The 24,548-nt window shown below is 45.7% G+C and overlaps 2 protein-coding genes and 1 pseudogene across 7 annotated transcripts in view; 1 reads left to right on the plus strand and 2 right to left on the minus strand.

Moving 5' to 3' along the window:
* Positions 1 to 24,548, minus strand: part of LOC126518578 (serine/threonine-protein phosphatase 2B catalytic subunit 2-like) — a 146,105-nt gene that overhangs the window by 111,498 nt on the left and 10,059 nt on the right. For all 6 annotated transcript variants that reach the window (XM_050168359.3, XM_050168358.3, XM_050168357.3 and 3 more), the window contains exon 2: positions 22,582 to 22,785. In XM_050168359.3, coding sequence (XP_050024316.1) covers positions 22,582 to 22,785 — 204 coding nt within the window. The remainder of the gene's footprint in view (positions 1 to 22,581; positions 22,786 to 24,548) is intronic.
* Positions 3,965 to 8,700, minus strand: LOC140215515 (uncharacterized; annotated as a pseudogene).
* On the plus strand, positions 15,469 to 16,968 carry LOC140215516 (tigger transposable element-derived protein 4-like). Its single transcript, XM_072286024.1, has one exon. The coding sequence runs from the start codon at positions 15,469 to 15,471 to the stop codon at positions 16,966 to 16,968; it is 1,500 nt and encodes a 499-aa protein (XP_072142125.1).

Raw genomic sequence — 24,548 nt, forward strand, 5'->3', positions numbered from 1 at the left:
AAGAGCTGCGAGTTGCATAGTAAAAAATACAGCCCACTGCTGCAGCATGAGCTTGTGACATAGGTCCACGTCCACCAAAAGGCATGAAAGATGCCAGATGCATCGTACAACAGAACTTCAAAAGTGTTTCACACATGAAGGAAAGCATAAGGAACTCCCAACATATTTCCCCTAACAATTTCTGCAGGACACTGTCCCTAAGTTAACACAAAGCCCTGCATTTACTGGCATCAAGTGAAGCATTGCTTATTGGTGTTATTTTTGTTACATACATTGCATCAAGAAAGCTTGCAACCAGCAACTTGCAGACATGTGTTGCCACAGACATGTTTGATTGCCAATTTCATTGATAAAAGTAACACCCCAAAGCAATGCAGGGGTTAGAGACCCTGCAAGGAACAGCTCTGCAAGAAAGGACTCTGGATTATTCTTTACCATCCATTGTTTAATATCTACATCGAGAACTGGACCATTTCCGCTCTAGTACAGCGTCTCTGCACCCGCACAGTGGCAGGAAGTTAAACCTACAGCCTCCTGTTTGGCATAACACTGCCCCCACTAAACCATGGGGGCAGCTCAAGAGTGTGGGTGAAGAAAAACCAGGCAGACGCTGGTGCCTGGTGTCCACAAATGATATTTTTTAACCGAGCCCGCTCAATCATCGTCCCTCGTGTCACCGTCATTTGTGACCGGACTATTGTGGCACATAGTAGTGCCACAATGCCTTCTAGCAAGGAAGCCGTGAGCTGGACGAATGGCAAAGTGCGGATGGCGGTGGTGCGAAATGCACGCGGCGGGTAGGACTGGCGTGCTCAGGAGGGAAATTGGCAGCAGAAGTGGCTAAAGCATCAGAGTCGAAGTAGGCAGGCTTCAGACGGTCAACGGAGACCTTATCTTGCCGGCCATTGATGAGCAATAGAAAGTGTTTAGGTATACGCTTGGGTACATTGAATGGACCATCATACAGGGGCTGTAAGGGAGGATGCACAGCATCGTGGCACACAGTGCGTGCAATGCTCAAGGCCAGGGTTGACATATACACGCATGGAAGAACATCATTGTTGGGGGGGAACGACAGTACGGGTAGCGCTGCGTAGACGGTAGGCGTAGTTGGAAATGTCAGCCGGTATGGTGGGAGAGTCGAAGAATTCGCCTGGGACATGTAGAGTGGTGCCTAACGTAAGCTCGGTGGCGCTGGCGGAAGAGATACTGTGAAGAGCAGTGCAGATGCCAAGCATAAGAAAAGGAAGGCGCTCAACATGATGAAAGAAAAGTTGAGGCCATGAGTGAAGCCTTCAGTTGGCGGTGAAAATGTTCGATGATCCCATTGGATATCAGGTGGTAAGAGGTAGTCTTCACGTGATCGACGCCGAGTAGCCGAGATAGATTGGCGAACAATGTTGAGTCGAATTGGCAACCATGGTCAGTCGTAATGGTGTAAGGGACACCATAGCGGCTAATCCAGAGTGTGACGAGTGCTCGGGCTATTGACTCCGCCATTATGTCCAGGAGGGGCATCGCTTCAGGCCATCTGGTGAACCTGTCATTGCAGGTTAAAGGTAGCGATGGCTCCCGCAGGGAGGAAGGGGGCCAACAATATCGACGTGCAGATGGCTGAAGCGGGCATCCAGGGGCAGCAATGCGCTAAGAGGAGTCGCAGTGTGGCGATGCACTTTAGACTGTCGGCAGTTGAGGTACACGAGTGACCAGCGACGAACGTCTACGTTGATACTGGGCCACACATAACAATAAGTGACGAGTCGCTATGTTGCGCGAATGCCAGGATAAGCCGAAGAATGGAGGGCATCAAAGATGCCCCGGCGATATGGGCAAGGCACCTAAGGCCAAGGATGCCTGGTCAACGTATCACGAATGAGGGGCAAGTCTCACTGAGAAAGCAAGATATCTTCAAACACCAGAGAAGTACTGCTCAGGCAAAGCAGCTGGAGCTTGGCACCAACACTCTGGGTGATACCCATGGCCGTGAAATTGATGACCAGTCGGCCGTGGTTGTTGCATGGATGACAGCGCAAGAAAGTGCATCAGCAACGGCGTTAGATTCTCCACTGACATGACAAATGTCGCTGGTGTATTCAGAAATGTAGGCGAGTTGTCTGATTTTCTGGGGCGTGTAGGAGGTGCTGCTGGATGCTAGAGCAGAAGTCAGTGGTTTATGGTCGGTAAGGACATGGAAGGAGCGTCCCTCGAGAAGATGTCGAAAGTGCTTCACAGCCAAACAGATGGAGAGAAGCTCTTGGCCAAACGTGCTGTAATGGAGCTCAGGGGGTGCAAGCTTCTTAGAAAACATCGTGATGGGCTGCCAAGCACCAGCAACGAACTGCTGCAAGACTGCGCCGACAGCAGTGTCCGATGCATCAATAATGACAGATGCTGGGGAGTCGCATTTGGGGAGGATGAGGAGCGTCGTGCTGGCAATGGCTTCTTTGATGCCTCTAAACATGCAGTCAGCGGTATTGTTCCAGGCCACAGGAATATTCGGTGCCTTGAGGCCCAAGAGAAGGTCATGGAGAGGCTGAAGCAGCGGTAATAATAGGCGAGGCCAGGAAATTCGCGCAGTTGCCTGGTAGTGGATGGCTGAGGAAACTCACGGATGGCTGTGTCATGGGCCGGGAGTGAATGAATGCCGTGTGTGTTGACACGACGGTCGAGGAAATTCAACTTCGTGACGCCAAACTCGCTTTTTGGACCCTTAACAAGACCAAACTGGCTGAGTCTTACGAGCACTTGACGTAGACGGAGCTTATAAGCTTCGGCGGTGATGCTGTTGACGAGGATGTCGTCAAGATAGGCAAAGCAGCACGCCAAGCCACGTAATACCTGGTCAGTAAAACGCTGAAAGGTCTGGGCCACATTACGAAGACCGAAAGGCATGCGCAGATATTCAAACAGGCCGAAGGGTGTTATAATGGCAGTCTTCGGAATACCTGAGGGTTCCACAGGAACCTGGTGGTAGGCTTTCACCAGGTCGACCTTGCTAAAAATGGTGCAGCCATGCAGTGCTGACGTAAAATCCTGAATGTTAGGTATTGGGTACTGGTCCAGGATAGTGGTTTTGTTGAGAGCACAGTAATCGCTGCAGGGGTGCCAGTCACCGCATGATATGGAGTGGCGAGGCCCAAGGAAAGGAGGAGGGACGAATGAAGTTAAGTCAAGCATGCGTTCAAACTCCTTTTTGGCGACAGCGAGACGACCTGGCACGAGGCGACGAGCCGGAGCAAACGTGCGATGGCCAGTCATGACAATGTGATGTGTCACATTGTGAGCGATCGAGGACTGAAAGGAGGGGGGTCTGAAGACGTCCGGAAACTCGGCAAGGATGGCTGACCAAGAGTCAGGAATGGCCATATGTGCCAGGAGAAGCTGGAGCGTGGAGCACGACAGGAAACTCCTTGGACGGTTAAGCTTGTCTCGGAGTCCAAGATGCGGCTGCTCTGCATGTCGACAACAAGCTTGTAGTGCCAAAGAAAGTCGGCTCCGATGATAGGCTGGCACACGGCCGCAATGAAAAAGATCAAGTGAAAGGTATGTCTGAGGCCAATGTCTAAGAGCCAATGACTTGTCCGTAGGTCTGGATGGTTGATCCATTGACCGCGGTGAGAGGAGGCAAGTCGGGAGCATGGCAGCGCTCAGCCAACATAGGAGGAAGGATGCAGATCACGGCGCCAGTGTTGACGAGATAGCAGACTGGTGACGCGGTCGGTGACGTGGAAAAGGAGTCTGGATCTGGGGCTGGCAACAGCGGTCACCGTCAGTGTTCGGCCCAACCGTGTCCCACATAGGAGCAGGGCTGGCAGCACTGGTTTGCGCGAGAGCCATAGCGACGGCAGTACCAGCAAATCGTAATGGGAGGAGGAGAACAGCGTCCAGAGAGCCCGGGGCTGGGGCGGCGAGGTCGTGAAGAAGGCGGCCAGTGTGTTCAAATGGCAGCGTCCTCAGCTGTCAGTCACGCTACTTGCCATGTAAGCTCCTCGTTAGCTTCGAGGAGACGCGCATAGCTGTCACCAGCGGCTGCGCTATGGCACGGAGGGTCAGGAAGGCAATGAACTGTGGCCACGGAGGGAAAACTGACATCAACAAGCTTGTTGGCCAACTGAGCCAGCGATTCCAGCATCGAGGATGAAGATGCGGTCAGGATCATGAGCACCTTCTGTGGTGGAAGGCGCTGCAGGAAAAGTTCCCAGAGAAGTGTGCTGTCAGTTGGAGCCAGGTCTCCAGCCAAGGCTTGCATGCGACGCAGTAAGTCGGTAGGTTTGGGGTTGCCGAGCTCCTCCAATGTAAGCAGTTGCTGTAATTGATGGCGCTCCATTTCAGTGGTGCGCTGGATGAGCATCGCCTTAAGCTCGTCATAGGGGCAGTCGATGGACGGGGAGCATAGAACATCACAAACAATCGCAGCAGTAGTAGGTCGAAGCACTCCAACGACGTGGTCGAACATGGTCAAACTCCGAACTGAAACGGTGGCGAAAGAACAAGGATTCGAAGGTAATGAAGCAAAGTTCAGAGTCCGACAACCAGAACTCCAAGAGCTTAAGAGCAGAGATCTCGGGATCGCGGGGTAGTGGCGTTGACGGCAGTACTTGATCAGGAGAATCCGAGACCATGACTGACTGGATAGAAGGCAGACTGCGAAGACAGCAGGAGTCGAGCTCCTTGCGACGGTCAGCCCAGCGAAGCGGCAGAGGCATCCGGAGCTGAGATCAATGACGAGAAGTCCAGAGTCACCATTTTGTGCATGAAGAAAAACCAGACAGACGCTGGTGCCTGGTGTCCGCAAATTATATTTTTTAGCCGGGCGGAATCTTGATTCAGCCGATTCCACTGCTCACACAGTGTCAGCATGCTGGACGTGTCATCATCTTTTGTGACCAGACCATTGTAGTACATACTAGTGTGCTACAGGAGCTAATCATGCATTTGCACTCGTAAAGAAGCACCTGTGTTCCTTCTGCAGTGCTGCAGGTTGTTCTTGGTTCATGAAAGAAATGGAAGCTATTATTAAACCTGACACTTGCACGGCACGACATTCCGAGAGAGGCTGCAGGGCGAAAAACACAGCAACTTATACATCACTGCTTTCTTTCGTACTTGGAACAAAATAATGCAACACATTTTTGTACAAAGCAGATCAACAGCTGAAAATCCCGAGAAAATTTGATGAAATCGGAGATGACTTTTTTCTAATTTTCGAGCAAGATCTACTACAACTTCTATGTTGTGAGACATTTCAAATTTCGCCACACAAATAAAAGATGACATCCATATTGGAGGCAAAATATACGTTGCCGTGGATTTTGCAGGTAGCAAAGTATGCACAGAAAAAATCCCTGGAGAAACTTACCGTTACAAAACAAAACAAAAAGGCCTATTTATGAGCCCCCCTTTTTTTTTTTTTTTAGAGAACTAAGTTTGCCAATATTGTGCTTGTGTTGCAGGGCTCTGCAAACAAATTCATTTACAAAGTTGTGCAAGGTATAAAAAAGTATGAAAGCATAGGAAATTTTTATTGAAGTGAAAATGTCGTGCAATGGACCTTTTCCCAGTAAGTGACCCCTTTAGCGGCTGCCAATTCAACTAAATTTGATGGGCAAGATGCGCACACTCCGGCCCGTTCTCGCCTCTACCCAGTGGTAGCGTCTGTTTCACCAAGCAGTCTCTTGCTGCACCCCTTGCACTCTCTATTTTCTTCTTTTCATGTGTGCTGTTCAAGTACATTCTCATTATCCTTGTTCCAACACGCACGCATTTGCTTGCATGTAGCAATAACACCATTTCTATTTACCGAAGCAAAGGCAACATGCCGAAGATGACGTGCAGGCCATTCTCCATCTATAGCGACGAGAAAGCATGGAACCAACATTTTAGAGATTAGTCAGCATTTATAGGAGCTTTAGATTAGGAGATGCAAGTGGCACCTAAGCATTGGGGGAAAGAAGCCGCCGGGCATACAAAAAGGGGCACAAAAGAGCACAAAGGGCCCACAATTAAGTTTGCGTCCCACAGAGCTTGGATGCAGCTTGCATACCATCATCTAAAACTATCTATTTTCGATACCCTCAATCGCTGAGGCATTGCAGAGGAGAGTGGGTGACAACATGTAAACAAAGAAAAGAACTGAAAGAAATGTGCAGCATTATACAATACTAGTGGCAAATTGTAAAAGTGAAATAAAATATAACAGAATGGTACTAAAATAAATATAACTGAACTGAACAGAAATAAACACAGCATGTTATATAATACTAGTGGCAAATATGAGCGTAAGAGAAATTTGGGAAAGGGAGAAAATAAACAGGAGAAATACAAAAATGTGAAAAAGCAAAAGAAATTGCAGGCTTGGCAACATGTAAAAAGAGAGGAGTGGGGAGGAGAGATACACGAGACGATTAAGCAGGGCTATCACAATGCACATGGTGTCTACTAAATTACTTAATAGATATTCCCTGAATTTTCCAGGCTTTCCCTGATAATGCCAACAAAAATTCTCTGAATTTTAAAGGTTTGAGAGTCGAACAGAGGCACAATTCACATAGACGATTCCACTCACAAAACAGTTTATTGCAGCGCCAAAGTGAGATTATGAGCACATTTACTCACTTTAAAGCGTCAATTTCCTCCTGGAGAAAAGAAGCCTCATTCTGTGCTTCAGTGATGAGCCTTTGCTTCTTTTGTTGGAGCTCCTTGATGCGGGTGGCCGCCCTTTTGCTGTTTTGTTCAGCCTCAGATGCATCCAGCCTGTCTTGCTTCTTTTTCTTGAGCTCCTCCTTCCACCGAATACTTGCGCCCCGCACCATATCCACCATACTGTCTAATGTCAACACTGGCTATACCACCTGCTGCTGAAACTCCATCATACACTATTCTCTGCACTATCAGAGATTCTTCATTGAGGTTCTCTATGAGGCATTCTTTATTTATAGAAAAACCTCTTTCGACAGCAGCATTGCCATGGGACATGGTGAGGATGACCTTGACAAGATAAACAACTCCTTATGGTTCCGTGAGCACAGCTCAAACCACAAGGTATCCAGTCTCTGTGCCGTCCTATCAAAGTTCTTCAGAAGTAGCTGTGCAGAGCTCAGCGAACAGACTTGCACATAGGATCGGTGCGCCCGTTCTTCTTCTAAGCAGGTCAGCCACCGGTGCTGTGCGAGTATTTCCAGTGCAATCGCTAGTCATTTTTTGCAAACCTCCACTGACAAGGTGCAGACCAGATCCAAGCAACTCACTCCTGTTGTTAGCCTGTATTTTAGAGGCGACCTTTCCATAATCTTCTGCGAGCACACCTTCAAAAAAGAAATGCATTCCCTCTTGAAAGTAAGCAGTGCAAGTTGAGATGGTTTAGCAGCTTTTCGAAGTTCACTCTTGGCAGCAAAACCAACATCAAAAGCGTTGACAAAAACGATGTTCTCTGGCTTCTCCAAATCTGTATTAAGTAACTTGAATGGCGTGTCAGCAGCACGCAAAATTTCTTGCTTAATGATCCTTCCCAACAGCAATCGTAGGACAGCCTTCAATGCTGGGGCAAGGAAAGAGACCACTGGTTTGTCCGTTTGAAATTCGGTCAGGAATGGCTTCAATTCCTCAGCAACTGATACCATGAAAGCCAGTTTTGCCGGCCAGCATCATGTCCGCTACTAGCGTCTCAACTGTGGTGCAGCTGGTGCAATTTGGCTTGATCTTGTCTTTAGCTGAACACTCCCCATTTTATTAAGTGTGGCAGTACTTGAAGAGCTCTTGAAATCACCATGCTGTTTTCAAGCCAGCAAACCACACAGAATTTGAGCGGAAACAATGTGCTTGCTGTGATGCGAATGTAATCAGCACGGCGCGCTGGAACACACTTGAAAAGATTATAAATACGCCGCAGAAAGACTACCAAATTCCAGCCAGTTGCTGCATGGCCTGTTTTGAAGGCACCATGAACCACATGCAAGCCACAGCTTCCAATTTCCAGGATTTGTCGACTGTCACGACAATTTAGTTCTTCCTTAAGGGATCTAAGAAACTTGAAGTTTACATTTGGTGCATCCATTGACACTTGCAATATCTTGTGCTTTATATCCTCTGTGGCTTTCTTGAAAGCAAGTGTCAGGTCTTCAGAACAAGTGTGGCCGAGAAAACATGAAGTCAGGTATAGAGTTTTTACAGTAACGTCAGCCGAATCGCAGTATCTGACCAGTACATCTATTTGTTCTTTCTGCGCTACTTTGTTTAGTGATTCATCGAATGCTACAGCTATGAATGGTACTTCAGCAAAAGCTGATAGCAGCTTTTTTCGGAAGAATGGCGCGATGCCATGGCAGTATATCCGACTCTGTCTTTTCCTAATTGCATTTTGTTGGCAATTTCACAAGACTGGAACATCAACGAGAAGAGCGCCGCCGATGATGCCACGGAACGAAGGGATGCATGAGTCATTACAGCATTCATGCACCATACGATCTCAGCTTTCGCAACATCTTTCTTCAATAGAAAACCACGTACCGTGATCTGTGCAGGAGCTGATGTAGCAGGAGGCATCGATGAGGGGTCTGCTCTCTTCTCCCGTTCGTCGACGGTCATCGCGGTTGACAGGGCTGCACTGCTTGGCTTGAAGAACGAGAATACACGTGTCTGGGAGCCACTTTCCAGCACCTTCATGGCGTTCTTATGCTTTATACTTGCAGTGTGGCTAGACATCGCGGTTTTTCCCATGTTGCTCAAGCAAAACGTCTTGCAGCACATTGCGCATTGTGCGCTATATACATCGTTGGGCACAGGCTTAATCCAGCTCGCGAAGTCTGACACGTTGGCGTTGGTCCAGTCAGCATTAAACGAGCACTTCGTCGACTGTGACATCGCCGATTTTGAGTATCTTCAAAAGCAGCCTCACCGCAAAACGAAACTATCAAAATGCCCCAGCCACAAACAAAGCACAACATACACAAGTGCACCCACGAGCACGTCACATTACCACAGAATGGAGAGATGACAATACTCATCCGATGATGATGACAGTTGCCTCTTAGACCGCTTGCTGCTGGCTGGTTACTGGCGCCACTTAGTGGCAATTAAACTGCAGAGAGCTACGATGCATGGAGTCTGGGATCTACGGCTAAATCTCTGAGGCCGTGTGTAAGCGCAGTTGTTGCACACCGCCAGAGATCTTCGCGGTATTTGTGCCGGTTTAGGACGCTGTGTGCAGCAATGGCGCTACTGTTCCGCGGGCTGTGTCTGTTTCCTGCGCTTGCAAAACTGATGGCTCACTCATTACTAATTGCTCAAAGGGCGACCACCTCTTTCTCACTCGTTTAGTGCTCACAGGGATGCGCATAGGAAGGATGCCGCCGTGCATGCTTTTCAGTTGCTTTTTTTTTTTTGACACTCGCGAAAACTAATTGCCTCTGGTTGGCGATAAGATGAAGATTAGCAGAAGTTTGTCACACGTTTTGCTTTTTTGACGGGCACACAACCACAGTTTTCTTGAGTGCACACACCTACGCAGTTCAATTCTGCTATGGATGCACATATTAGTGTAAGAGCAGGAACATTTGAGTCTTGCAAAATAATCTCGTGTGCACACATTCAAGGCCTCGAACTATGTGTATAAAAATGCATCAAATTTTTAATTCTTATAAGTTTATTTCCTTTTTTATTGTTGTTATTCATGAATGAAGAGTACATATATACCAATGCAAAATATTTTTTTCTCCGTTTACGGTCACCCTAGAAAAATTGTAACTTTTTCGAAATAAGTCCCCAAGAAGAATTGGAATCTGCAATAAAAAAAATAGATCCTGGACGGTCGCATATGGCAAAAAAAATCTACCATCAAAAGGTTAATGTGTACCTAAGTACACAAGCTGAGAAAATACGAGGTTTTGATGCGTGAAGAGACCTTCCTATCTAAAAAATTTTAGAGCAATCAGAAAAATAATTGGGGCCCTCCTTTGACTGTCCTTTTCTCAAAAAACCCTCATCTTCATACTTTCTCGAGTTAAGACCCAACATATATCTTTGCTATCCAAAGATTACTTCGAGAACTGAAAAAGCATGGCTATAACAAGTGTCCACACTGTACCAGCGGTATATATTTCATTTGCAGTAGCGACAATGTAACATCCATTTCAGACGGGTCAATTTCCCATTCAAGCAAGAAAAATGCAGGCCACCCTCCCACCTCGAAAGGCGAGTGAGAACTTGCAGGAACAGCACTTGGGCAAATTCTAAGCACTGGACAGACAAAGTTGTAATCGGCAAACTATTCTTTCAGTTCACCCATTCTCTCCCTGCACTGCTGCAGCACTGTTTCCACAAATTCCCACAGCATGCAACCTAGTCCTACCCACCTCGCCACCTAATTTCACACAAAGTGAGCATAGTTTCCAACAACAAACAAGTGCACAAATATTTCAAGTGGGAAAAACCCAAATAGTTGGTGTTTCCACCCTGAGAAAAGCAGTGCCCTGTGTTGAGTTCCTTTTTTCCCTGTATCTCACCAGAACTGCACTGTATTTCATATGCTAAGAGCTGCAACTGACAAAGCGCTGAGTAGGGCAAGAATCAAATGTACATAGGTTGCTGTTAACATAAACAGCTAAATTTTTATAGCATGGCAATGATCAATGAAGCACCATTTTTTTGCGAAAGGGACACTAAAGGCAAATAATCAGTCGATGTGCACTGTCTAAATACAATTCCAGAAACCTCGCAACGCTTGTTTCGTACCAAGAAAGGACTTAGTTTACAAGAAAATTGCATCTGAATGGTCTGAATACTGTTTTCAAAATTCACATCTCCCGCCACCCAACCAGGTGAGTGGTGACGTTGCATAAGCCATCACTGCCCTTTGCTGCCGTCGGGGAGTAAAACGGCGCCTGACTGACGGCGGCACCGAGCCAAGACAGAGCGGTGGATTCGCCACTGGAGCTGCTTTTTGGTCAAGTGGCGTAGACCATTCGGGAATCCCTCGACATGACATGGAAGTTGAATTCTCTGCTACTTGCAGTTTCTGTGAGTTTGGCGAGCCAACAAAACCAGCGCAGCTCTACACGATAACGGAACTGCTGAAACATGAAAGCGTGGGCGGCACAGAGTCGAGCGAAAACGAAACCTTTCGACCGCCTGCGACATTGTGAAGGAAAACTTCAGTTAGGTCTTTTTTCTTAAAATGGATTAGAAGTGAATAAGTAGCATTTTATTTCGTCTTCTAATACAATGCAATGATGCTTTTTGCAACAATGGCTGAGTACTAGTGACAGAATTTAAATGAGGAGTGCTTTCGTCATCGGGCAAGTGCTTGAATGTCCCGGGGAGTCTCTAATCATGTCCTGCATTTACCTCAGTTTCTCTATTATTAAGGCCCTGTTGGCAATAATATTGATGCCTTAGGGATTCTCACGCACTAATATATCACTTTAGCTTGACTTAATATTTTCCTTTAGTGTCCCTTTAAGTATTAAAAATGAACGATATTAAGGGAAGAAAACGTTCCCAACTACTCCATGGACAAAACCGTTTTTGGACTGTGTGCATCTGTGAATGTGTTTCCCCTATTTTATTCCCTGCCTCGGGCTCATACCTGCCACTCTGAAACTTTCACCAGACTTTTTACCTCCACCAGGGCAGTTGTATTAGTCCCCTACACAATTAAGAATAAAAATCAAACAGTGGTTCCTCACTACCACAGCCAGAATTCACCAAGAAATGCATAGTTGGAACACTGAAGCAATGGCATCATGCATCTTAGTTGTTTGGCAGCACACCCAAAAAAAAAACTTATGAAAATACATGGCAGCATTAACTTGTGCACAACAAAAATAAGCTTTCTGGCTCTTTTTGAGCGACTGCTGCCTTTGAAACGTAAAAAAGAAATGGCCCTGAAGCTTCTGACACTAATGTGCAGTAAAGCCAAATGACGCAATTAAAGCCCATGTTCATCAATATTGCAGGAGGTCCATCACGCTAGCAGAAAACGAAGACATGCTAAGCTAAGCTCATCCCAAACAGCTAACAAATAAGGGGCGCTCAAAAGAACAGAGTGAACAAAAGGTGTAACCAAAACCCCCCTCCGAACTTCGCAGTGCTAGCGGCCAGAGACAACATGCTAAGCCGTTGCCTGGCACCATGTAGACAGACCCAAAACCTGCAGCCACGACAGCGAGGGCTGCCAGGTCAGAAATAGGCTCTCAGCAGCACACGCTCACGGTGCCCCGATATTTGCGGGACATGCCAGCCCGCCCCTTTATCAGACACACTCATTTGGCTGTCTTCCAAGCCATGCAATGGGTGTCAACTGCTTTGCACACAAAACACCTTCAAGACACCTACGATGTTAGTCACAACGAACAGCCAGCAATTCATGTAAACTGCCACACTAGCGACATTTTACTAGCTTTGCCAGCTCCTCGCAACGACATTTGTTTATAAGGCGTTCCCAATAGGTCCCACTGGAATGCTTATTCATAAGCAAATTTACCATTCTAAATCTCCATGGCACTAAACAAGAAAGAAAAAACAGAAGCCACTACCCAGGTCTGCATATCCATAGGCTCCGAAGGAAAACTCGCAAATATTCAAAGCTATTCGTCTCCTATGTTTAATAAAAGCCACTAAGGTACCTTTCCCTCTATACATATAACAGTCACAAAAAGGTTAGAACAGTCAGCTACTCTAGTTTTTTTTTAACTGTGATTACAGGGCTGCAAGTGTTAAAACCCACCAAAACTGCAATGCCCTCCTACAGCCCTGCTAGGTGGCTAGCTACCATGTACAGGCCTTTCGGGTGTGAGCAGAATGGGCGCAACGTTCAACATCGAAGCAGCATGCCACAATGGAACTTGCTTTCGATGTTCAGTGATCTTGCAATCGCACAAAATGGCAAGGTTTCTTGCAATCAAAGCATAATTTTCATTACATTTCAAAGCATGCACTGTGTCAGAAATAAATGTCAGTGAGTGATCACGCTAGTATTGCTGCTAAATGGCATGCAATCTTTCATTTAAAGAAACGGGTTACCTGTGATACATTTGGTTGAGAGTATAATTGACACATGCTGTACACTTCCCTTGTACGTTCGCTATGTTTGAATCTCTTTAAGCCCGTCTTAATCCTTTCTCTGCCACTCCCAAGATAACTCGAGCACCCACTGTTGCACCACTCCTGCCATTCCCGAGTACTATACTAGTTGTGTTTTCGAAGCATTCCCTGCTTCTCCAGTGTTCTTTTTTGCAACTTGTGCAAAAAAGAACACTTCATACCTGTTATGCTATCTATGGCGAGGTTATCTAAACATGTAAAGAACTTGTAAGTGAAATTTCTGACTGCAGGTGGAGCAAATGTCTCAGTGCTATGTCACTGTCCAGGCAGGGCAGCCATGGCAAACCAGTGTTGCAGGTCCCTCCATAGCAGAACTGATAGTTGGGAGAGTTGGTACGAATTCATAGTGAAATATTTAGCACGCACAATCGACAAGGTAGGTGTGCCCCCCTTCACTGTGTCCTTGTCGATTGTGCGCACTAAATATTTCACTATGGGTCCATCCATAGTTTGACTGACGAGGAGATTTATGTTGAATTCGGAATCTAAAGATGAAGAGCCAATTTCTATGTAGCAAGAACCTGGTGTATATATGAAGTGTGTGTGTGTGTTTAATTATTTTACTGTGAGTTGCACAGACCTTGGCTTCCTTGGAAGTCTGTTATCCCCACTCGTTTCAGCCCAAGAGGAAAGTACTGGCAGAGTACAGCAATGGTCTTTTTTTTCGAGGATATCAATGAGCTGCCACTCACATATTGAAAGTGCATGCCAGGAAATTGAACCAAACAACTTTCAGTTCATCTGCAGGTTTACACAGAGAAGGTATAAAATGATAAAGGCAAGGAAATAATTTTGGAAAACAATTACTCGACGCGGTAATCCAGTATAAAGCCAATATTGGCGAGTGAGCTTTCCTTTACGAAGCCATACCCCTCAAAGCAACAGCGCTAAAGACAAAAAAAAAAAAAAATAGTTTTATTTTTTTATTTTTTTCAGAACTACGATTTGATTATGAGGCATACGTCATACGGGCACCCATGAACTCCTTTAGGATAAGGAAGTGCGAGACTTCCTAAGGGAGTTCAACCTCCAGGAAGTTGTGGTCGTGTCACACGACCAATAAGGACTTTTTTAAAAGTAGACGCCAGAGGCGCACTCAGCAGTGTTTGGGTTTTGTACAAGCACAAGAATGTAACTTTGAATCATGCTCGTACCTATTATTTTTAATGCTCTCTTCATAAAAATGTTATGCAATCTATTTTATGCGAAAAACATACACCTCGTTAAATATCAAAGTGTGCTCGCTAAACATAGTAGTGCTGACAGCGACATTAGCCACCCTGTGCTTATCTGTGTTTTCCTTTGCGGCGTGGCGAGTTGGCTCTGGGTTCTGCTACCCGAACTGCTGCAAACTATACTAAAATGCAACATTTCGGGCATGGTGACCTCCTGAGCTTTTATTTTGTCTACTGTGCCGATGCCGCTCACGAGTGACCACACCGACCACTGCACGACCAGCACGACAAAGGCCACGTTTACACGAACCCAAAACGAGCGAGTCGAGTTGGAATTCGGGCTGACCGAGCCAGACCTTACTGCGGTTACATGAACTCGCTTCTGACGGGTTGGGACACCGGTGGCACACAGCGTCGAGCCGAGACATGAACGTGTTGGAACCGGGCTACCGGTTTCTGCTGTTGTCTGCAACAGCTCTATTTCACGGGTCTTATCGCTACGATGAGGTTGCACTGCACAGTGCCTTCTCTTGACCTTGTCCCAATGCTATACCCGCTGCCGCCGCATAAATCCCGACATCCCAGTGCTCCCACACAAGTCTCGGGCCGGGACTGTCCGCATTTACATGTACAGTCGACTCCCGATAATTCAAAGCCACTTAATTGGAATTTTCGGTTAATTAGAAGTGAAGTGCTGGTCCCGTCAGTTTTGCATGTAATCCTATGGAAGGAATCGCTCGATAATTCAAAGTCCTCATCCAGTAATATTGTTTAATTGGAAGTTAATTTTCAGCCGGGATCCTCGAGGTGACCGTCATTCTTTGGTAGAATGTGCAATTTATTTAAGTGCTGCAACAGCTCCGTGTTCCGCGTTGGTGTCTTCGCCACCGCAGCCGTCCGCAACGCCGCCCTTCTTGGCGCGGCGCAATTATTCATTGCTATGGCTGCCGCGCGTCGCCGGAGCTGATCGCGGAGGCCACGCGGATGCCATAGGTGCACGCAGCGCTGCATACTGGCTGTGGCGAGATTGTGCAAGATTAGGCTTGCAGCGTGCGGCACACGCAGCGCATGTCGAGGCGTGTGCTGTGGCATGTGTTGGTTGAGGGCCTTTGTGCGTGTAGCTCGTTGGCTAGGTTGTTCCGCGGGTGATCCTACGCTTCGGAATTGACTGTACATAGTCGCACAGTTGATAGCCATGGCAAACCGTGGCTCTTATTGCACGCTCGAGCTGGCAAGAAAAGTCGAGGTTTTGAAGGAAGTTGAGAAGGGAGGTGCCGCTAAACAAGACATAGCGCGGAAGTACGAGATCAAGCCGAACACGCTCTCAAACTACATCAAGAACAAGCGCACAATAATGGATGCATTTGAGAACGACAAGTTCAAGACGTTTCGGAAGCGAATGCGCACCGGCGCTTACCCAGAGTTGGAGAAGACTCTGCTGGTTTGGATTAGGGAGGCCCGGAGCAACAAACTTCCTCTCAGCGGAGACATCGTTGCGATGAAAGCCCGAACGCTTGCAACAATGTTGGGGATCGATGACTTCGTTTCGTCAGATGGATGGCTGACACGCTTTAAAGATCGCCATGACCTGGTCTTTAAGAGCGTGTGTGGTGAAAAAGCGTCCGTTAACCAGGAAACATGCGCCACGTGGAAGGACGGAAAGCTGCGTGAATATCTCGGCGAATACAGACCGGAAGACATCTTCAATGCAGATGAGACTGCACTCTTCTATCGGCTTCTACCAGAGAATACCGTGACATTCAAGGACGACGACTGTGCTGGGGGCAAACGCAGCAAGGAGAGGGTGTCGGTGCTGATCGCGGCAAACATGACTGGCACGGAACGATGTCGCTTACTTATGATCGAGAAAGCCGCCAAGCCGAGGTGCTTTAAAGGCATAAAGACGCTACCTGTGGACTATGAGTCGAACAAGAAAGCGTGGATGACGGCCGAAATCTTCAAGAGCTGGATAACGAAATTGGACCGCAAGTTTGCTTCTTCGAACCGCAAGGTGATGTTCCTTGTGGATCACTGCAGTGCTCACGTGAATGTGCCCGCCTTAAGTGCAATACGCCTTACATTTGTGCCTGCAAACACAACAGCTGTTTTGCAGCCAATGGACCAAGGCATCATCAAGAATGTTAAGGTCCTGTACAGGCGGCACCTCCTCGAGCGCATGATTTTGTGCATGAATAATTCCGCAAAATACGAGGTGAGCCTGCTCAGTGCCATTCACATGTTAGCGCGAGCGTGGGATCGTGTGAAGCAAGAAACAATCGTAAACTGCTTCAGGGCTTGCGGTTTTGTGAAAGCTTCTTCGGAGGATGCCTCTGCAATTTCATCGGAGGAAGTGTCAACAAGCGAGCTTGACAGCACTGATTTTGGTGATGATCTTGGAGACGTCAATATTGAAGATTACATCGCCGTAGACAAGGCGGTCGAAACATGCGGTGCACTAACGGATAAAGAGATTGTGGAGATTATTTGGCCCCAGGAAAGCGACTATGACGTTGAAGACGAGCCGCCACCTAAGGCTGCTGATAAAGCTGCGGGCCTTGCTCTCGCGGAGCGCTTCCTTGCCGCTGAAGGTAACGCGGAAGAACCGTTCCGCCACATCTACAGCCTGCAGAACTTGCTTTCAGCAGCGCAATTCGGCAAGAAGAAACAGAGCAAGATGACCGACTATTTTTCTTAGGGAAAATACTCGATTTGACTACCAATAAAGTGCTGTTTTTGTGCTTAATTGGAAGTTCGTTTAATTCGAAGTTTTTTGCGGTCCCCGTGAACTTCGTATTAACGGGAGTCGACTGTACACTGCAAATGGGTCGGGCTAACTTGGCCCGACTCGACGCTTGTTCAGTCCGACCGGCTAGCGTTTACACAAACTGGACAGGCATATTCAGCCCGACAAGGCATCTCAACCCGATTCTGTCGGGTTCGTGTAAACGCCCTGAAAGAAATTGTGCTTGGACATTTATTAAATTCAATAGAAACATTCTAAACATCCGCTTCATAACTTTTAATGCAAACAATAATTATCGCTTTTACAAAAGAAAGTATGGGGCTGCGAGTACGTCCTTCAGCCGCTTAGGAAGATCGTCAATCTCCCTTGATCAAAAGCTCCTTTAAACTCCCTTAGTGGAAGGGTCATCGTGTGACACCGAGTGCATCTCCCTCGAGATAAAGACGACGAAGTCTGCAGGTGCCTGTGTGACCGGGGTATTAAACAATCGCCTTTTTTTTTTTTTTGCAACATAAAGAACAATATCAAGAAAGCTGAAGGAAATGTTTTCTATAACAATGGTTCTGAATGCAAAGCTTTTATTACACTGCAGGAATTTGCGAGAATTTAAATTTTAATTGGCAACATTCATATGCCAAAACAGAATACCCACAGAGAATACAACCCTGACATTACACTTCAGAAACACTCCAAGAGCAAATTTTTCTACCTATGAAGGCATAATAGTTACTATACACCAGTGGTCTCAGCCTTCAGGACGAGACATGAAGACAACACGAAAAAAAAAAAAGCACTTGTTTGTGCATCTTCGTGCCTGGTCGTTTCTGTGCCCCAGTTTCCCCAATATTGAAATAACTCCCTCAAATATCCATCCCACAGGAATCAAACTTGTGACTTCGCACTGAACAGCTCCAATGCCAGAGCCACTGAGTTACTACAGCAGGTACCGGCACATTCGACATATTGTGGCAACAATGCAATTAAACCATGTGCAGCACGGTAACTGAACACTGTCCTGAGCGCTTGTAATCCCTTATTCTAGGAGACTTGCTTCAATTCAAATTCAACTCAACTTTATTTTATTTTCTAGAAAGGATGAGCCGGAACTGAAAACTGAGGAATCAGCTTGACTAGCATTTCTGGCTCTCTACAAGGTGACAACAGCAGTGCTGGCATCACAACGTTCAAACAACAAAACAGTTCAGTAAGTTCTCTGTGGCCAGTCTAATAAGGATCGAGGCCTGAAGTTGCTCTCAAGAGAAGCATGCATGACAATCAGCTGTGACAACTGTCACACAAAACTTGGCAGTTTGTAGGTAGTGAATGTGATAATCTGAAAGCTATCAGAGAAGAGTGCAGGTTTCAGTTGTTATCAAGCAGCCAAATGATTTATGAAAATTTGTTCTTATTATGAAGTTTCCTAGCTTGCTCAACTGCATGTAAGCCATAAAACTGATATGATGACGACCAAAGTTGCACGACACCTCATGGTGCCTGCTCAGTTATTTATAGACATTATCCACACATGATGCTTCAAATGTAGCGTGTCAAATCTTGAGGATACCTATGCCAAAGGAGAAAGGTAAAACTCCATATGAGTGGCTAAGAACTCAAACGACCTCAGCAAGACTTAATCCAGGTACTAAGGGGTTCCTGTAAATAAGAAGGGAGGAGCGAGAGAATGGCTTTGCTGGCTTCAGCCTAAGCGACATCAACCCCTCCACCTCACCAAAAGAATTGAACAAATTTGGTGGGAGTCATTATGGAAATCTGATGCATCCTGGCCTAGTCCATCCTCGATTTGTGGGCGACATATGGCACCAAGTGCTTCGATTTTTCGAAGAGGCTAACTGCACAGCTGAGGCAACATATAAAGTGGAAATGTGCATATTCACTGAACTTCCTAAACACACAAGGGTAGGAGAGTTACACCGCCACAAAGGTCTGCCAACCCTCTAAGCGATAATAAAGCCAGTTAAAAGGTGCAGAGGTACACTGTACACTCACACTCAAATGTCAATGCCTACTCATAAACCATGGCTACAATAAATTCTGCGAGCCAAAAAGCTTGCCCCCTTATGTCCCGTCCTATGAGCTCATGGTTGAAACAAAGCTCTTGCTCGGTAAAATGAACCAAGGCATGCACAATCCCCAACGCAGAACCATCACAAAGGCAGTCTCAAATGCAGAATATCAGGCATTGCATTCATGCATTGACGGTTCATGGAGCTCTAGCACCTCAATGATGATAGTGACCTACCGTGACATCATGCAAATGCACTGCACCAAACGTGATAGAGTTAAAACACGAACTGACGACGACAGAACTGGAACTTTGTGCTTTTTTTGATGGCACAAATCAGGCTTGTTCAATCATCAATAGTAGCCAAGCACCTACACAGACGACAAATATCATCCTATACTTGAACGACACCATGGCAGTGCATGAACCAAACGGACCCCTAAACCGTAACACCACCGCCTACCACATCAAGACTGCACATGGGCTCATTTCAAGAGACAGATCATAAGATAGCTATCAACTGGATGCTAAGCCATGCTGGAAACCCTGAAAACAAGCTAGCTCATAGGTTGGCAAACGAGTCACGACTCAATCGCCACTTCCTACCCATGGGCTTGTCCCCGGACGTTCTACAGCAAGGCCCTGAAGAGGAATGGCACTGCCTCCAGAAACTCTGCAGAGAACACTTCCTGGCCATGATCTCCGATTTTGACAACCGTCTTCCGAAAGTGCTATCTCGGGGGGCACAATGGCAGCAGCAATGGCAATGATGCCGACCACCCACAAGGGAAATGCTGTGCAAGTACAAGGGAGGTAACTAAGTGTGCATCACCTCATGCAGAAATGCAAAGGGCTAAACACATTCCAGGACAGCTACCAGCCTAATGTAGTGACATTCAAGGACTAGGTCTAGACACGTCCCACATTAAAGAGATACTTACCTCACTACTACAAACCGTCACATGTGAAGCTTCCATAGTTAAGACATACTTAGCCCAATCTCCCTTCCCACTTCTCTGAACAGGTCTTGAGCCATCACTTAAGTATATTACCCTCTCCGACATACCGAATATCATGGCTGTGAACACGGTAGCCAACAATTAGGTTATCACCGAACTTTCGCATTTCAGGCATGGTGGCTTCTTTGCTCTGCTAGAAAAATAAGTCGGCATGCAGACACATGCCTTTTCCTACGTTTTTCTAACAAGTACCCCTACCAACTAGCTAAACTTCATGTTGTTCTAAGCAAGGAGCCCTTGGTCAATTCAAAGCTAAAACGTAACTTTTGGTTGCTGGCTTACCTCCTAATGTAGTAAATCACCCAAACACAGCATGTCTCAAAGTTACACAATGAAACGCTGCAGAAATTCAACCTTTACTAATCTATGTGGCCTGCATTATACACCACCCTTTGTGAGCATCACATTGAAGCTTTTAACCAACATAAGTTAGGATATTTGTGATTGAGAGTTAAAACATAGTTGCATGCAATTGTCACCAATGCCAACTTATAAGCACAACACAAAGAACAGTAGACGATTCACCAGTAACCATCGTAAATGTTTACTGTTAATCATTTGTACCAATTCAGTACCTAAAGTACTCAGTACTTAGGTATTCAGTACCTAAATACATAAAGCATGTGCCACGCATGCACAAGCACAGTGTTCACACGTGTCTGCAGTGAAACCCACTTAAATAGGACTAAGCTTCTAGAAACCCAACGCATTCAGTGAGAATTAAACAAATACAGTGTTATCAGACAAAATAACACTAATGAAGCAGTTCATTAACAGAAGATACAGGGCAGTGTACTCACAAGTACACAGGCTGAATAATATAAACTAACAGTGTCCTAAATATTTCTCCTGCGAAAAAGCCCTTTCAAAGCCTTCTTCCAGAGCCATAAAATCTAATGCTCTGTAGGACGAACGCCTCATTAGAGACAGTTACAGCTAGCAGGTCAGCTACCATGGCACCTACTTCGTACTGCCATGGTAGGCCCCGGTTCATGCATCTGGTCATCTGTGGCATATTCCACAATATCCTTTTGTGTTCAATCATACCATTTTGAGCATACAAAAGCTTTGAGAATAAGGCTATGATTGCGGAACTTTCACAACTAGGTGTTCGCTGCTCAAAGGAAATTCTACACAGGAGAGTTAAACGTTTAATTCTTGATTAGGTCATTATTTATAGCGTACTTCCAGTTCAAGTGAGGCTATCTCCAATATTGCAGAATTATATTTTCGCGATAAATTGGTTTTTATTAAAACCTGCTCTTACTTGGGTTGAACATTCTCTGTGCATGTATATGTTTGCATAAGTGTACATTTGTGTGCATGTGCTTGGCTGTGATTGCATGCACACGACACAAACAGGTCTGTGCACCTTTCCCTAGGACAAATTGTTTTAAGGGGCACTTTACATTAATACGGTTGCACAAGTGATCATACAAACAGAATACTTTTTTTTTTACTTGCATCAATTCAAAAATGACATTCAGTGTTTCAGAGTACATGTGTGATAGCATTACTACAATCATCATGAAGAGTCGACCCGGGCTGATCATGGCTGTCTGCTGGCCACCTGCCAGTTCCGAGCAGAAATATTTAACCATGCCTGCAAGATGTCTTAGAGGATTATCTGTAGCACAAAGTTCCAAATGCTGCACAGATATAGTTTCCTTTTTCTATTTACACTTGTCAGGGTTATGAAGTGTTCCAAAAGACAAGTGCTCTGCTCACTCTTGAGCATCCCCTGTCTTTAGTTTCCTTTGGTACTTGATTTTGGTCTCCATCTTATTTTTGGAAAGAGGTTCTTTTGCTATTGAATATAAAGCTTTTGAAGCAGTGCAGGTAGTGCACTTTTCTTCAAGACTGCTAGAACTGCACAGGGAATTTTAGAAGTAACAAACTATACACTCATTAAAAAGAAAAAATCCTGCAAATAGACTTTCTTCATTTCTTGATAAAAACATAAGCAAAGAAAGGAGACATCACCAAATATGTCACTTGATTATACAAGTAATGGTTTTTATCCTTCAGACGGTCAAACTGGATGAATGTAGAGTGTGGCTGGCTAATTGGCCTGTTTTAGGGATGGGGCAGAGCAGAAGGTAAATCAATGGACCACAGTGTAACAAAGCTAGTCTAGAGCTATTGGCAGCATATGCATCAGAAGCAAGATAGTGAAATTCACAGTGAAACCGACCTACTGATCTTCGCTGTTATGTGAGAAATCAAGATACACCTGCATACTCCTCCTTGGCTGTTCAGCACAGCAGCTGCATTTGTGTGTGCAGGTCAGGAACACATTTAGACAACTAGCGTTTGCAAGCAATCAGCACCTGCCAGTTGACACCCAAGAAACCTACACAAGGCAGTGTGGACAAAATCAAGCAAAACTACAAGGAGTACTGATGGGCCCAAGTGCTTAGCAAATCGTACAACTATTACCACTGAGCACTTGGAAACCACCTCCCATCTTTCTGAGTTACTAACAGCACCACAGTAACAAGCAGCTGCGACAAGAAAACATACCTGTCACGGGGGCTTCAATGTCAATCATGGTCTTCTCCTGGCGTAGCAACGCGGCCCCTTCATTGATGATGCGTAGGGCAGCTGCCTCCTCGATTCGCCCTTCGAGCACAAAGTGTTGCTTCAAAGCTTCGATTCGTGGCTTGCCGCTTTTTGCCTCAAACACTTCACTCAGTGTCAGCTTGTGGCTAGGTGGAAACGGCACACCTGCAAGGTGGACGGGGAAACAAATGGCAGCGGTTAGAGTGACTGCACAGCAAAGGCACTTGGACCACAGCAGAGACAAAAAGGCCATCTGCCAACGTCAGAAATAAAAACACTCTGCCCAACAGATGCTGAAGCACCTACACTTCAGATCATGCATGTAACAGTGCTTTGCTCTGCAAAGAGGACATTACAAATCTTCTAATTAAGCTACCTAACCACCAATTGAACTATTATTAGCCTGCTGTGGTTTAACAAGAATGGCATGCACCCAAAAGGTGGCAGCAGTGCTTCCCACCTTTTATGCGAGTTTACCCCTACATCTTATTCACACCTGCTTGTCGGGCAATACAAAAAAGAACCAATGACTTCTCAACTCAAACGCTGCTCCATGTGAGCTTTAAGGCTTGTCAAAATGCATTCTTTTTTACATAAATGCTAACCATCTATTAGTGGTATTTATTGGGCCTGCACTCTCAATCTCAATAGAGCATATCATATGCCTCCCATAAGACGAGAGACTGCTGTAATGCTATTTTAAAATGGCTTCAGCAAGTTGGTATACATGTAAAAACGAACATGTAAAACATGAACAAGTCCTTGTATTCAATGTCAAACCATTTGGATAACAATGCTAGAGAACTTTCTCGATACACATCGAGAAAGCAACAATGCCTGTGCCCCTTTCAGTTATCTACTTGGTTACTTCTCCCTGCATATTAAAATTTAATTTCCTCTTAACACAATTTTAATTAACGGAAAGTAAATATGGAATTAGTGTAAAGAAAACAGCTATCACATGTCATATCATCTTGGAGAATGCACCAGGAATCAACAGATCCTTTCCAGAAAGCAAGGTGCATTTCAAGGCACACCAGTTAAACACGCACAGAACCATCGAAGACATTTGCTTAAGCCTTCCTAAACAAAATTAGCCTATTTAGCTACTATTCTATAATGCATTGTTCATGCAGACACTGCTAGTACAAGGCTCTATTGCACCACCAATCTGCCCTCATCAGTCTACTACTTTCTCACTAAAAGCTACAAGTTACTATCATGCGATACTCCAGACTGTATGTTATACTTCGCATCACTCCACTATTAAAGCACTATTAGTATGCACAAATAGCAGTTTGTAAGACGACCAGCTGCAAAGTCTCATCACCTAGGTTTGAAGCTTGCCAAATTGAACTGAATCTAGCTACTATTACCCCTGCTAGAACAACAAAGTGATGTGTCAAGCTGGTGCAAGCCATGAGTATGCCATTATTTGGCATTTGCAAACTACTGTAAAGCGACGCAAAGGCCTACGATGGATGCAATGGCACACAGTTCACTCAAAACAGGCACTCAAGTCAGAAATGCAAGGTTATTAAAAACAATATACTTTCCAACCACATTCCAGGAGTTGCACTGCCTTTCCATAGTCCTACCACGTTCTAAGCTACAATTGCTACTAGCAAGTGTGATGCTACAGGTCAAGTGGCAAACCGTCATGTCGCACTTTTTTTGTCTTGTGCTCGCCCAGCTTAGGTTAGCCCAGACCTAGGTTTCTTTTCAGTTGCTCGCTTGCATCTCCTCATTCCTCACTATTTAACATGTACAATAGTTCTTTATAATGGGTTTTTGCATTATTATACTTACATCAATAGTGAATTCGAGGGATGTCAGCAATTTCAACATGCCACAGGAATTAATCTGTTGATCAGTATTGCTCATTCAATGTTGCATGTGAAGGCCTACTGGGCCACGATTTCGTAGCA

Source organism: Dermacentor andersoni, chromosome 1 (genome assembly GCF_023375885.2).
Source record: "Dermacentor andersoni chromosome 1, qqDerAnde1_hic_scaffold, whole genome shotgun sequence".
NCBI lineage: Eukaryota > Metazoa > Arthropoda > Arachnida > Ixodida > Ixodidae > Dermacentor > Dermacentor andersoni.